Source organism: Stylophora pistillata, chromosome 9 (assembly GCF_964205215.1).
Source record: "Stylophora pistillata chromosome 9, jaStyPist1.2, whole genome shotgun sequence".
In the NCBI taxonomy this organism is placed as follows: domain Eukaryota; kingdom Metazoa; phylum Cnidaria; class Anthozoa; order Scleractinia; family Pocilloporidae; genus Stylophora; species Stylophora pistillata.
This window is the reverse complement of record NC_142527.1, coordinates 27,054,461-27,070,207: the sequence shown is the minus strand read 5'-3', so window position 1 is coordinate 27,070,207 and position 15,747 is coordinate 27,054,461. Positions and strand designations below refer to the sequence as shown.

General features: G+C 38.8%; 2 protein-coding genes and 2 long non-coding RNA genes across 4 annotated transcripts in view; 2 read left to right on the top strand and 2 right to left on the bottom strand.

The window, feature by feature from the left end:
- Positions 1–1,087, top strand: part of LOC111322415 (sushi, von Willebrand factor type A, EGF and pentraxin domain-containing protein 1-like) — a 31,511-nt gene extending 30,424 nt beyond the window's left edge. The window contains exons 33-34 of the mRNA XM_088733140.1: positions 6–192; positions 786–1,087. Coding sequence (XP_088589266.1) covers positions 6–192; positions 786–984 — 386 coding nt within the window. The 3' untranslated portion in view covers positions 985–1,087. The remainder of the gene's footprint in view (positions 1–5; positions 193–785) is intronic.
- Positions 353–3,453, bottom strand: LOC148724118 (melatonin receptor type 1A-like). Its single transcript, XM_088733141.1, has one exon. It carries the CDS (start codon positions 3,276–3,278, stop codon positions 2,358–2,360), a length of 921 nt encoding a protein of 306 aa, XP_088589267.1. The 5' UTR covers positions 3,279–3,453; the 3' UTR covers positions 353–2,357.
- Positions 3,454–7,118: 3,665 nt separating this feature from the next.
- On the bottom strand, positions 7,119–12,434 carry LOC111322438 (uncharacterized). Its single transcript, XR_002694063.2, has 2 exons — positions 11,172–12,434; positions 7,119–7,948 (listed from the first exon to the last, which is right to left on the bottom strand). It is a non-coding gene; the product is annotated as an uncharacterized LOC111322438 (long non-coding RNA).
- Positions 12,435–12,667: 233 nt separating this feature from the next.
- On the top strand, positions 12,668–14,162 carry LOC148724117 (uncharacterized). Its single transcript, XR_015991870.1, has 3 exons — positions 12,668–13,144; positions 13,398–13,467; positions 13,963–14,162. It is a non-coding gene; the product is annotated as an uncharacterized LOC148724117 (long non-coding RNA).
- The last annotated feature ends 1,585 nt before the right edge of the window (positions 14,163–15,747 follow it).

Here is a 15,747-nt window from a genome sequence, read left to right as displayed (position 1 = left end):
ACTAGACATAGATTGCGGAGGCGTATACGAAGAGGGAAGTGGCACCATCAGCTCCCCTGGTTACCCCAACGGTTACGCCATTAATCTTGATTGTATGTGGCTACTTTATCGCGCCGTGGAATTTCCTGATTTTATCTTCACTGAATTCCGAACAGAAAGTAACTACGATCTCGTGACAATATCTAGCGGAAGGTGAGTTTCAGTTTCATTTATCCCGAGTTCTATCGTTTCTTCGCTAAGTACCTTGTATATTGCGCTATTCTGAATACCTGAATAAATAAATAAATAAATAAATAAATAAATAAATCAATGAAGTATCGTCAGATTTCTGCAACAACAACAAAAACAACAATATTTTCCTATACTTTTCTTTTTCAATCATTTTCAAGTTTTTTTCTTAGCCTACCGGTGGGCCAGCCTATAAAAATCTGATTACAAACAATACGATACGACAACAAAAAAAGGAGAAAAAGGGAGCGAATTAAGAGCGAGTAGTTTATAAAATGCGAAACGAGGGAAAGAATGGCAGCATTTAATTTAAGATACTCATCTTAATAATCATCTTACATAAGAAATTTTTATTTCTTTACATCTTAAATTTCACGTTTGTGATCATCTTATATACATCAATAAATTAATCCTCCTCTTCGAGGAAACTTAACAGTATGTTTTGTAATTTTACTTTTAGTGCTTTTGTTTTGGTAGCTCTCTCTCAGAAAGCATGTAAGCTCAAGCAAACTTTGAAGGAGTTACGGTGACTTTAATTTTTGTTTTTTATTGTACAGATTTGCCGAAAATGTGCTGACGAATGGTTGGGGAGGGCATGCCATTCCAGCGGGTTCCTTCTATGACGACTCCTCGCACTACCTGTGGATACGATTTACCACCAACGGCGGAAATGGGGACGGACGATTCCACCCTGGGTGGACTGGGAAGTACCAGAAATACTATCCTTATGTTAACAAGAAGAAGAGAAGAAAGTAAAGCGGCAAACAGAAATGGGGCGTCTCCCCATTACAATTAAGGTGCAAATGAAAAGAAAATGATATGTAATACATAGAGGTAATAAAGGTTGAACCAAAACATACTCATGTTTTTGTGATAACCGTGAACTTGCCCTTGTCAAAGACAAACTTAAACTTGCAAGATCTCCAAGCGCTTCCCCCAACTAACGGCTGAGCGTTTCTTTGGCAGCCAGTTTTCGGATTAAGGTCTAACTATAACCTTGTTACATATACTTTGTTCGATACTTTTCTCTACTACCATCACCTTTCTCTTTGAAAACCTATTTACAGTGTGGGAAGAATTTGATTTATCTGGGGGTAAATTGGACGAAATAAGACAAATCATCAACCATTAGTTATTTCCGTAGCAAAACGAAGAAAGCTGGTTAACTATCTCCCTCCTAGAAAGAAGTATTTTCTTCCTACGATATCAAATAATAAAAGAGGCTGCCAGCATTTTTACCTTATTCCTCTAAGTCATCTCGTGTCGATCTGTCAACTTTCAGGCCTAAATAACTGCAGGACACACGATGTTGCACTGAAAATTATACCAGCACAAAAGCGTTTAGGATAAAATAATTCGCTCTCTTCGTTTTTTCCATGATTCCCATTCTATTCTATTGGCCTCATTCAATAATTTGGTCAGAAGCTTCCAGTCCTAACCTAAAAGCGCGAAAAACTTTGAATATTGATAATCATTTAATGTCATGATCTCTCTGAGAATTGTGTCATTATAACCCCTCCCTAGCTAATTATATGACAACCTCTGCATGGTAATAGCACCAAGAAAAATAAAGTTTCCCGACAAAGAAATCGTTCTACAGTCACATTTGCCATGATAAGCTTCAGATTGGTCCTTTTACCGTGATGTTATTGGCTGTAAAACTGAAGTAGCGTTCCAGTCAATAGCGAGACACGTTACTACATAATGCTCAGTAAGGGGTTCGATTGAAGTCATCATTTTCTTGTCGCTCTCTGGTGCTTGATAGTGTAGGATGCAAGGCGCAGTTGGACCTCTTGATCTGTTTTTTGAACCGCTCCTCTTTTCTTTTACGTTGTTAACAGCCCCCATTTCAAACGTAAGTTACTTACAGGTCAAGGTCGGTTTCTGTTCTCTCAAGTATGATGTTAAATCTAAGCACTTGGCGTGTTGCAAAGAGATAGAGAAAGGGAGCATAGAAACTCAATTATACCAAACTTCGTGGCATTCAGTTGCGGAGCTATTTTTAACCCTGGTCCAAAATAACACATTACCTCAGAATATATAAGGCCAACACCATGTAGAATCCGGTCAGTCGGTATTGATTGGATGACAGCCATCATTAAAAAAAAAAAAAAGTGTATGAACTGTTATCAATCCCTCCTACAGAATAGGATGATCCGAAACTCGTTTCGCAGGGCACGGTTCATGATACCATAGATTACTGGATTAATCCAGGCAGAAATAGATGCGAACAGCGGGTAAACTGACTGTGCTGAGGAAGGAATGGATACCTGAAAACCAAACTGTAGCATCGAAATGACAATAAAAGGAAACCAGGCAATCGAAAACCCAAGCACGGCGGCGAAGATGGTCCGAGAGGATTTCACGTCTTGTGCGTTGATTCTTCCATGGTTGTTCGCTCTCTGTAAGGATGGAACAATGATATTGTTGTGTTGTTTGACAACGCGATAAATGCTGTAGTAACAATACACAACCACGGACATCAAAACGGCGTAAAAACAAGCAAAGAAGACAAAAGATATCCTCTCTGAACTTTCGCTGTCAAAAGTTGTTCGGCAATATAAACTGTCGGGGATCCAACGAAATGTTATTGGTGCCGTAAAAACGAAAATAAGTAATTCAGCACAGAGTATAATCCAGACCCCTAGTAATGAAGTTACAGTTTTCGTTCGAGTGAATAGCAATGAATATTTACTTGGTTTCACGACGCAGAAGTATCGATTTAGTGAGGCTAAAGTCAGAATGGAAAGTGACACTTGAACCCAGTATTGTACTACAAAACCAGTGAGCTGACAGAAGTTGTCTGCAAAAATCCATTTTCGCAGTCCAGAGGCGGTCACTTGGAAAGGAAAGCTTAACATAGCCATCATCATGTCGACCAACGCAAGCGATGCGACGTAGAAATTTGTTATAGTGCGTAGTCTTCTGTTTCTGTACAACGCGTAAATAATGAACGTGTTTCCAATGAATGACAAGACCATTGCGAAAGCTAGAATTGAAGTGTGAATAACGACTGCTCCAGTATCTCTTGAGTCCTCCTCCGAATTCATTTTTCTTCAGAAAGTTTCGACAGTGTTGGCTTAGCCTACATAAAGAATCTTACCAAGTTAAACTACTTGTTTTGCTGTTAAACGTTTTGACGAATTTAAGATATGTTCTTTATAACACAGTGTAAACTCTGCTTATACAGTACACCTGCCAATACAGTTTTGAAAGCCGTGTCACTTTACACGGACCTTTTTGTTTTTTCTTTTGTTCAGGCAGTCCAACTTATCTCAAACGAGAGAAAATAATTACTCTTCCATGTCAGATGGTTGATGACTTCTTCGACAGTCAAGAGCTATGTTCCAAATGAACTTTTCATCAAGCTACATGAATGTATCATCAAGTTAATGTTAACAAATAGCCACTAGAAAAGCATTAAGCCCAATCAGCGTTGTCCTCAAGATTGAAAAGCAGGAATCCATGCGGTTGCCCATAACTGTCACGGAAAAAGACATAGATCCGCGGTAAAAAGACTCACGGCAAGAGAAAAATTCCCACGGCAAAAGGAAAAACACTCACGACTAAAGAAAATTCCCTACGGTAAAAAGAAAATTACTCACGGCGAAAGAAAATTTCCTACGGTAAAATAAGAAAAACCTCACGGCAAATAAGAAATAAGCTCACTGTCACCTTACGAATCATTCAGTTTACCTTTGTTTGCATAGAATGAATCAGACTGAAAAATAAGAGGAAGTTTTTCCCCACAAACATCTTTAGTGTTTACATAAAAAATAAATAACAGCTTTCACGCGTCAACAAAGTTTCAGATAGCAAGTTAATATTACATTCTGCTTTAATCCAAGTTTTTAAGGATGAGGTTGTTGAATGCCCGATATATCTGGCGCGGACACCGTTTATCTTGTTGTCGTTGATGGAAAGTTACCTTCGCGATGTGACACCAGACAAAATTTAGTCATTGTACACATGAAACGGAGTTATTTGTTTCGGATGTAAAATAAATTGAACGTATAGGATTGAAAACATTCGTGGTTGCTTAAGTTATGTGAAAATATTGGAAATAAAGGGTAATCGACGAGGTATACAGATTATCTCAAATCAAATAATCGTGTAAACTCAAGTGCAAAAATTACAACCGGGAAACCGCGAATAGCACGATATGTTGCGAGGCCCTCTAAAGACCCCGACGAATAACTTATTTTACTTGTAATTTGAATGCACGCAACCACTACATCAACTAATTTAGATATATCAACAAAGTTGAAATGGTAAATTGGCCACCGTAACGATTACAAAAGCTGACGTTTCGAGCGTTAGCCCTTCGTCGGAGCGAATAGAGGAATTGTGGGTTGTGTGTGCTTTTAAAGGCAGAAAATGGAGCTACGTTATTGGTGGGAACATGGCAACGAGGAAAACACGAATAAATTAGTGGAATGAAAAGCGTTCGTTGATCCCTGTGGGATTTAGACTGCCGGTTTGAAAGATGAGCTTTTGTTCAAGAGTTTTACGGCTTTCCGTGCTACCTAAGTGTAAGGAAAGACCGCAGATTGCCATATGTTGCTTAGAGTGATTAGGTAAATTAAAATGTCTAGTGACTGGTTTCGATGTGTCCTTGTCATTCCTTTCCACGTCTCGAAGGTGTTCTCGGAATCGGTTACCTAGTCTTCTGCCTGTTTCGCCGATGTATATCTTTTTGCAATAAGTGCAAGTTATCCAATAGATTACGTTGGCGGAGGTGCACGTGAAGAGATCGGTGATCTTAATGGATCGTTTAGGTCCCGATATTTTATGATGAGTGTTGTGAATGAAAGGACACGTTTTGCGTCGTGCACGAGCGCATTTAAAAGTGACCAAAAAATTGCCTATGTTTTTGTCGCGTTTGAATGAAACGAGCGGAGGCTGCGAAAAGATAGTGCTCTTCTCTGGATCGTTTTGAAGTAATTTAAAGTTTTTAAGAATGATGGATTTAACTGAGTGGTTGTGAGGGTGAAACGTGAGAGTGAAGGGAATGCGGTTGGAATCTTCCTTATGCGACGTTTGTAGTGCTGAATGTCGATCAATAAGTTGGGCGCGGTGGTAACCCGCTTGAACGACAGAAACAGGGTAACCACGTTTATTGAAAAACTGACACATTGACTCTGATTTGTGGTGGAAATCAGAGTCATCACTACATAGACGACGAAGTCTTAGAAACTGAGAAAAAGGAATGGAATTCTTAACGTGAGATGAATGCGAGGACGAATATAACGAGTCATGCGAGTCTGTAGGTTTGTAATACACACTAGTGCATAAACCTTTGCCTTCAATTGAAACTTTGATGTCTAAAAAGGATAAAGAATTGTCAGAAATTTCCCACGTATATTTCAGAGCCGAGTGAAAATAATTGACTGCGGTTATGAATTGAGTGAGCTCCTCTCTGGTTGAGGAGGTAGCGCCGATACAGTCGTCGATGTAGCGACCGTAGAGTTCAGGTTTGGACCCGTTGTATTGGCTGAAAAATTGATGTTCGACAAAACCTACAAAAGGTTGGCATAGCTAGGTCCCATTTTGGTGCCCATGGCCACTCCATTGGTTTGTTTGAAGAAGTTGTTTCGGAATGAAAAACAATTGAGTGTGAGCACTAGTTCGGCTAAGCGTAATAGTGTTTCAGATTTAGGTTCCTTAACAATACGTTGATCAAAAAAATGTTTAAGGACCAGAGGGCCTTCGCCATTAGGAATGACAGTGTAAAAAGACGTAATATCCATGGTGAAAAGAAGTTTGTTTTGGCCAAGGAAATTCAAGTCGCGAAAAATTTGAAGAGCGTGTTGGCTGTCTTTAATATATGATGGTAAAGTTTTGACGGTGGGAGCAATAATTTTGTCTAGATAGCTGGAGATAAGTTCGGTAAGGCAACTGCAAGCCGAGACAATGGGCCAACCCGGGTTGTTAGGTTTGTGAATTTTAGGTAAAAAGTAAATATAAGAAGTTCTAGGAGTGGTTATGACGTGCACCTCCGCCAATGTAACCTATTGCATAACTTGCACTTATTGCAAAAAGATATACATCGGCGAAACAGGCAGAAGACTAGGTGACCGATTCCGAGAACACCTTCGAGACGTGGAAAGGAATGACAAGGACACATCGAAACCAGTCGCTAGACATTTTGATTTACCTAATCATTCTAAGCAACATATGGCAATCTGCGGTCTTTCCTAACACTTAGGTAGCACGGAAAGCCGTAAAAGTCTTGAACAAAAGCTCATCTTTCAAACCGGCAGTCTAAATCCCACAGGGATCAACGAACGCTTTGCATTCCACTAATTTATTCGTGTTTTTCCCGTTGCCATGTTTCCACCAATAACGTAGCTCCATTTTCTGCCTTTAAAAGCACACACAACCCACAATTCCTCTATTCGCTCCGACGAAGGGCTAACGCTCGAAACTTCAGCTTTTATAATCGTTACGGTGGCCACTTTACCATTTCAGCTTTGTTGATATATCCAAATGATTTCTTTACCCCCACCGACGCAGCCCCAAATAGTTCCTTTAGAAACTATCAGCCTTTATTCCTTACATCAACTGCCTTTTGTATATTTTGTAGACCACAAATTGTCGTCAATGACCCCTCACCACTGCACAATTAAAAGTATCTTTTGAAATCCAATCACGAGCCATTCGTCTCTAACAGAGATCGAAGAAAGGATGATAAAGAATTGACTGCCAGTTAGGGGGTATCGTGAAAAAACTACAAAGCCTTAATGGGGGGATTCGGAAAATTTCATTGCGAAACGCCCAAAAACTACGACCCCCTCCCTCTCTCTCCTTTAAAGGCTTTGAAAAATTGTCTTTGATTATGAAAAATAAATTTAAGAATGGAACACAATTAGGACTTGGCGAGAGACAAATAATGAGGAAATTGTTTATTAGCCCCAGTTAAATTCCGGGAGTGATTAACATGTAACTTCTCCTATAATATCCATACGTTATCCAGCAAACAGGTAACAAGAATACTTCAACTTTTCAGGTAGAATCGTTATCTTAAATCTAAAACCAAACTCTTGTAACAAATTTACAAGGGATTGTGTAGCAGCTGGAGGAGAGAAAAGTTAGTTCCTCTCTCTCTCTTCTAAGTTCTTCTTCTAATTAAAGGGTTGATACGTACACAAAGGAAAACTGATTGCGTGTTTACTATTTTACAGTTAAGCAAACACTTTTTTGACATTGAATATTTAGAGTTGCTAGCTGTCGATACCAGATAGCATCGTATTTTACACACACATTTTTATTATTAATATGCAATGTTACAACAGCATAGATTTGTTAATTTCACTTCCCAACTGGCTAACAGCTAAAACTTTAGCTTGCTCGTCGAATTCCTAATTTTTCAAAAAGTATCAGTTTTTTGTTCTCCTTGGTGAGTGAAAATATTTTATCAGTTTACAACAGTCTAAAGTACTTCGGGATTCCTTGTATTTAGATAACATTACTTTTCAAAAACCTCCTCGAATTCATCATCGTTGTCTTGACCATCGCGGTTAGGGTCGCTACTTGGACAAGCTGCGAAACATGCGTTCATTTTAGAAGTACAGATATTAGCACACGGCTGGTCCGTACATTTATTCCTACATAATACAGCGTCAGAGTGACATTCACTAACACACAGCCCCTCGGAGGACGCACAATGTATGATAAAAATCGCGGCAAGAAAGAGTGCAAGTTTACAGTTCGTCATGATCTGAAACAAAAATTCACAGATTATTATGACTGTTAACGTTCCAGCTTCATTTAGTCTACCCAGGCGTTTAGTTTGTAAAACGGAGCAAAATAGCGAACGACGCGCCTTCATGCGACCCAAGGCCAAATCAAAGCCTCCTGTCTTTTTTTGCCCCGCTGTCACAGTGTTTTGGGTATCCCCGAGGTTTTGGTATCCCTGTACCCAAAACACTAATGTTTTTGGTATCCCCTCTTAAAGTTAAAGAAGACTCGGGGCCTCCAGATAAACAGAATGTTACTTGGCGTTCTATCAAAGACAATTAATCAAAAATCAACCCCAAAAATACAACTATGTATAACACTTCTTGAGTCACATTGATAAGAACCAAGAAGCCATTTGCAAATTCCAAAAACCCCTACCTTATAGTGACATTAAGTGTACTAGTTAGCGGAGAAATGTAATCGTTTGTCTCACGATGCAGTTAATTGAAATGCGGATTGCAACGTTTCGAATGCATGCAGTTACTTCAAACCTTCTTCAGGCGATGAGATCGGCGCGTTTAACGCGTCACCTTGCGCTCAGCTGTGGTTGGATGGAATTCTACTGCTGTGATTGGTGCATCTTTCGGATCAGAAATTTAAATCTCTTCGATTTAAATTTCCACTGTCCTTGTTAATTTTGTTGGGGTGAATTCTTATGTGAATTGCCTCTCAGTTTACCCTGCATGTGTAGAAATGGGGATCACGATGAATAAACGTTACTTCGTTCCAGACCAGGCAATGTTCAGTGTTGTGGGAGTGCTCTGAGAGGGCGGAGGTCTGCGTTTAACGAGTCAGATATCCCTGTAGTGTTCCTTAATTCTCTCTAGCATAGGTCTGCTAGTTTCGCCGATGTAAACTTTTCCGCACTCACAGGGAATCCTGTAGACTACGCCATCCTGTTTAGTCGGGTCGACGGCATCCTTTGGGTGCACAAAATGTGATCGTAGCAGTCTCTGAGTTGAAAACAGCGGGTATGCCTTGTTGTTGTAAACAGCGACGAAGTTGTTTCCGAGAGGTCTTTGATGTAGGGTAGAACACCGGTGGATCTGAACTCGGTGGGGTGTTCAGTGTTGGTGGTCGGTGTCTTATTAATACTCGGTCGATATCATCACCTGAAGAAGACTCACAGTGTGCAGTCGAAACGTCGCGATCCATATATCAAGTGACCACATCGTGAGAGAAACGATTACATTTCTCTTTAAAATGTTATTTGCCACGATGGGTAACCACAAGAGCGATTACATTTCTTTTTTACTAGTGTGTTATTTACCACGAATGTTACGATATGAATTTCATTACATGTAAACAACAACTAGTATTATCATCAAAGAATTTGCACCTAGCCTGGCTTTGAGTAAGGGTAGCAAACGAGAAAGGTAAAGGGAAAGGGAGTGGGGGTGAGAGCCTGATCTTGTCTCGCGCACGCATTCACGTATCAAGAAAAATTCACCAGTCAAATGTAGTTAAAAAATATTTCGAATTTCAAAGGGAAAACTTCAAATCTCACTTTACCTTGCCTTTCTGTAAAAATTCACGTGTCACGTATCACTCTAAGGCTTAATCATGTGTAACGCATACAGTCTTTGCTACCCTCTTGAGACAGAAGTCCGAAGCATCTCCGAAATGGCTTTTTAATTGCACGTGTATTCCTAAATGACACGTATAAACCGTAAGGGCACATGCTTTCTGTGATTGGTCTATTTTTGTTTTGTTTATCATAAGGCAGGATTGGATATGATAAATGCGAAATCAAAGTCCTGATCGAATTTTAACGCCGATTCGGTGAAGCTTCCATGTACTTCTCGTAGGATTTGGATCTTGACTGCGGAAATGAATCTCTACGCACTAGAAAATCAGACGTAGCGAAATGCATTTTGATCGAATGAGTCGGGACATACTACTCGAGGGGAAAAGCATCTTAATGGAAACATCGGATAGCTGTTTCTTGAAAATTTTGCGTGAGGATCGGATCTTTTTAAGTTTTCATCGGTATCTGCTGCTCGATAGCATAGCTTGCTCCGCCGAAATTGATAGACATGCAAATCGTGTCTAAAACTCTTCACATTTTTGTCCAACATTCAAGGACCTTCGAGTTCAAGAAGGCAGAATTCACTCTGAGCCGATTACAATCGATAGAAATTCAATTTAATCGAGGAAATTTTTTCCACATCAGTTGATCGACTTATCATAGATCATGGGTCACATGATCAGGTCGGAGGGCACGAGGAAATAATTGCATATTTAAACAAACAATAACTCCACCGTAATATGCCATTTTACGGTTGTGAACTTAGTTACCAAACCTTTGAGTAAAGTGAGGCTGAAGCGTCTAGTTAGCATAATAACAAAGTAATGTACATTTGAAAAGCAGCAATGTTTGCATCATAACAACATCACCCTATTAACCCCACTCCAAAGGCTTCAAAGGCTTGGCAACCAAGCATGTCACTGTAAAATGGACTCTTCAGATCTTTACACACTAAATGATAAGCTCATTGATGGCCAATGATTTCCATTCTTCCATTGACGACGACCAATTCAAAAGAAGCCAAATTAACAACATCTTAAACCTCTTAGAGAAAAGCATCAAGCAGGTTCTTAAACTCTTCGCTGAACCTGGCTTCCTTTTTCCGCGCTTGACAGATGATATAACATTGAATAGAAGTGGATTATACAACTAAGTTAAAAAAACTTAAAACTCGTGTCCACATTTGAAAAGACTTAAGGATAAAAGGACTAACAAACAAAAATGGTCGAATGAACGCTTTGAATAAAACCTTGCTCTCATACACGCACAAACTAAAATAAATTATGTTAATTCGGCCTTCGCAAGTTTGAAAACACGGGAAAGAGCGGAACAAAACGAGATGTCAGTCAAAGTGCAAACAACACCAGCTTGAATATCATCGCAGTTTCAAGCTCTCCCTGATTAAAAAAATGATCTTCTCCTTTTTCAAAATCTGATATCAAGCCCGAGCCACGGTTGATGAACAGGCATTGAATAAATGAAATGAGAAACAGTGACAGGAACAATGGAATTCTTTGCATGTTTACGTTAGAAACATATTGCACAACGTTGTATATTCCACGACAGGTTAAAAAAAGAACGATATGCAAGCCTCAGATCGGCATAGTTTCGCTTACATTGGGTAGGGATGAACAACATTACTTGGTAATAATTTATAAAATAGCCGGTTACTTACCGATTATTGTGCTTTATCAACAACGGAACCTCCTTTTCTCTAATTACCTCGCTAGCTCCGATCGATCGAATAGATTGTTATCAGACAAGCGTTTATTTTATAGCTGTGAAATTAATTTATGTTAGTTCTTGACAAGACAAAACACCATCTGCCGGGAAGTAGATCTTAGTAGAGTGTGGTCACAATCATTGATGGACTATTTTTACCGTAGTTAATGGCAGCTATTGAAAAAACACTTAACCACGTTTTGTCATGTGGCTAGGTTGAATAAGTGCATGTAATTTATTTTATGCTATTTTAACAGTCGGAATTAATGTGCGGAACTCGTGAATAGTAGAATTTTAAGTTTTTTTCCTCCACAGTTTTAGCGAGTCCTTTGTTGGTAGGGTATCAAATATCTGATAAATTTTAATGTCCTTCTCTTTTGAATTAAGTAGCAATTTTATATTCAACCTTCAACATGCCCAATTTTCCCACCTCACGGTAGGTCGCTTTAGAGAAATTACAATGATCTTTAATTCCGTACGTCAAAATGAACCAATTTGAAATCGCTTTGGTTCAATGTAGGTGGAAAAAAGGAAGGTCGATCTAATTCTAATAATTGCATGCAGAAGCACCGTGTTGCATTAGTCAGTCACTTGCACAAGGACCCTTTTCATTTCTTTCGTAATTAACTTGAGAACCATTTTTTACTCGTCCCTATATTAGCATTAAAGTTCACGGCATTGCTTCGTTTATGAAAATACGCTCAGAATGCTCCTTGACAGAAACGGTTTAGCGGCGACTGCCTTAAAAAACAAACATTGTATTGTTACAGAAATATAAATGAAGCTCACATGCATAATGTTCCGAGTTTTTATCTACGCATTGTGAACTTTAGTCTGATACAGCTGCCTTGATTCATTACGAAAGGCGGGGGTGTTGACGACCGAGCTTGGGGAAGAAGTTCTTCCTCCGCAATCGTGCTTGACAGAAAGAAAGATCAGTCTCGGAAATTGCTATACCATTTATGATCTGGATTGGTCGAACACTAAGAACAATTTCAAACCACAAAGGATTTACAGCATAACTTGAACTTGTTGAAAAATAACAATCATTGTCGCCTGCATGCAACACGTTTGTCTTACTTCCCCTGAAAATAAGTTCGTGTCTCGTGTCGCTTGATTTCTGCGACACGTACAGAGTGATCAAACATGTTATGAGAGTAGTTGTGATCGTTCACAGCATTCACATCACTTTGTCAACTCACTTTCTCATTTTCATTCACCCACCTTTCTCGCGTACTCAGGAAAAATGAAACATTTTCCAGACAACATCACTATCTAATTTGTGGAAAACAAAGGTATAATCTTAAGGTTATGGACTCTGCAAATTGCCCTTTATAAATCCCACGTGGTATTCCATTTTATCTTCTCTTGGCTCAAAAGGTAAAAAAAAAGATTAATTGAGCCATGGTCAAGAGCGGAGCTCCTGTTGGTAGATTTTTAGTACCCTTCACATTGGATTATTAAATGTCAATTTCAGGGGCAACATTAAAAGGTTTTGCTTGTAAATTACTTTAAAATGATTCTAATGTCTCGAGGGTAAAATGGAGTATAATTTTGATGGAAACAAGCTGGCAAGCATATTAGAGATAATGTCATCGTAGCAAAATAATAACCATACGATAAAGATGAATAAAGTCCTAAATGTAAAAGGAGTTCTGCTAGTTATCCAGACGCCTACACATGCACTAACGGGAAAAAAACTATAGCCTTCCGCTGGAACCTATCAAAGAAAAAAAAAAATAAAAAAAAAGTAGAAATTGATATCTCGTATTCGTATGGCCAGGTTTTTTTTTCCTCGCTTTCCCTTATGTGAAAGCGACCCCGTTGGTTTGGGTAAAAAAAAGAGAAACAAACAACAACAAAAAAGAGAAGAACAGAAAGCTGTGAAAGCGATCTAGGGGGTTGATAGCCTAATGGTTGAACACGGTGAGCAGCGATTTTTTTTAAGCCTTTGATCGATTATCTTTCGTACGTTCGTGGTGTGGACAAACGCATCAGTATGTACCTTTACGCAAGTCCTTTTTTCCAGTTTCAAGTCTATATGTAGGATTTTGTTTAATTTGTTTTCTCCCACAATTAAACTTTCCTTGTCAGACAGTCTTTCTGCAGCTTTTTCGTGTATCATTACTATTATATTTATCTATTTCCTAAGATTTTAATTTTTCTAAAAAAAACTTAGGAAATGACTTCGGTCGCGGCTGACGGGAAACGGATTATGACGAAGGGCTTGACGACAATGCACATATCCTGTAGGTATTAATTCCCTGCATTAGGGACAAAAAAAGAAACATTTAACGTACAATGGAAGTTTGTGTTCAATAGGGCGCCACAAATCATAACCGCGTAAAGGCGAATCGCGACATTTGCCAGGGAAGAAATTTGAATCATCACTTTTTTAAGTATTGTGAAAGATACAATTGACTTACTTCCACATTTTACATTGACGTAAGTGCCAGTTTAAAGGACTGAGAAAACTTCCCCTTGACAATTTACTATTTCGCAGAGGGTTAGTTTTGCAAAGTGTGAATAGGCACGCATCTCCAGAGTATATTTTGACGATTTGTAAGCAAACTTATGGCTCATCAGTCAAGGGAACTAAATTCGTAGAAATAGACTTCAAATTCTATTTTGTTAGTGGAGCCTTTATAACGATAGAAGCAATTCTGAATCAAAAACTTTTACTCAGACTCAGTCACTGGCCATATAGTTTATTTTTGCTTCAGTAAAACATTGTTTTTTCGCAGGGCCGGATTAACTTTACGTCTGGGGTATCAGAACAATTAAGAAAACGTTTAAATTTTTTAATATACAGTATCATTTACATGGAATTAAAGTTCAAGGCAACTAAGTTAATGGCTTAGTTATTTTTTTTTTCAAAGTTCAACGCTATTTGAATTGTAGATTAAAGTTGGTGAGAAAATTAAACGCAAGGATATGAAATCAAGCGCAACTTTGTGTCATTCATTTTCGCGTATCTAGTGTGTGTAAGGATTTTCCTTCTTTGCTGTATACTTTCTCGTACGACGTTTCAACCTGCAAAACGTTATCATCGTAGCTTGTGTATATCCTTAGACGACAGATGTACAAATTGCACGGCTTGTAAATGTTGAATATCTACTGAGCTTATCTGACTGGTGAAGATTTGCTCCTTGAAAAGTACAAACGCATGAAGGAAGTTTGAGACAACTTTTCGAATTTCAAAGACGCAGAAATCCGAGTTATTCTTCCATCATGTCTCATTCAGTTGAGTTGCCCTTTCATTCTTTTTCGCAAAACTAACGCAAAAATGAAAATAAATATAAAATTTTCGGCGTCTTGACATCTGTTCCACAATTAAAGGTGGTCAATAGATAAGCTATGGAAATGAGTTGGTAGCGTATTTAAGTCAGCTCTCTTTCATCTGTAGTAGCACATGTTGTACTCATCACTGCCATTACCAGGCAATTTAGAAAAGAAAGTTTTCCGTCCTCTTCAAGTTCTCTGATAAACTAAATTGCGGAGTTCTGTTCGATTGGCTTGTCGTTAAATACATGTACTTTGTCCATATACAAGGCTGTATATGTATCAAGAGGGTAAATTAAGTAAGCAAAGCGGTATCGTTTGTCGGCGAGGTGTAATAGCCTGTTTGTTAATTGCAATACATTATATCCAGTTTTTGCCCTACTCGCGCGGTACTGGGTTAACTTTGCATATTACAGTATGGACTATGTGCTCTAGTTGGTTGTTGACGGTTCGTTTTTATTTTTTGTCACGTTTCCATCTGGTCTACAAATGTTTCAAACCAGATCTTACGATTAAGCTCAAACTAACCCAGATCTTACGATTAAGCTCAAACTAACCCAGATCATCTAGTCAGACGAATCGGATTGTACAGATCGAGACAAAATTGACGGAGTTCAAGGATCAAGTCGAACATTTATTCTTCACTGTTTCTCGATTAGATTCGGTTCAACTCCACCACTGCGTTTGGTCTTACAGTGTTTTGAGAAAGCTATTGGACAATCTATTAATGATACACCACTGTTACTGAGAGAAGACATTATGCCATTATTGAACCTTAACCTAACATTTTATTTCTTCCCTTAAATACATCGATAGACATTTCAAAAAGCTAGAAGGAACACTTACCTACGGAGTCACTGTTTTCATTTTTTGTCGCGAAAATACTGCGAAGCTTGATGATCAAGAGGTTTGAGCCACCAGACTGACAAACAAGTTCTGAATTGAATATGATTCAGGTTATGGCACAAAATGACACCGTGGAAAGGAAAATTTTTAGGGTTAACTTTTTTTACGACTAACGGTCAAGACAGCTGACACCCCCTTTTCACTATCACCAACAAAAGTCGTTTCCAGGACTTCTCTCAAAACGATTAATAGTCTCACTGTTATATCCTTCATTGAACATTCTGTTGCGAAAAAATCTTCTGACAGTCGGTGAACCCCGTGCAGGTGGTGGTCCAGGTGACCTTTCCAAATAGAATGTTAGAAAACTAACTCAGGATTCTGGCTGCACCCGTTGGTTCCAA

Excerpts from the sequence above, each read along its gene's own strand:
- LOC148724118 (XM_088733141.1), bottom strand. The coding sequence starts at position 3,278 with ATGAATTCGGAGGAGGACTCAAGAGATACTGGAGCAGTCGTTATTCAC.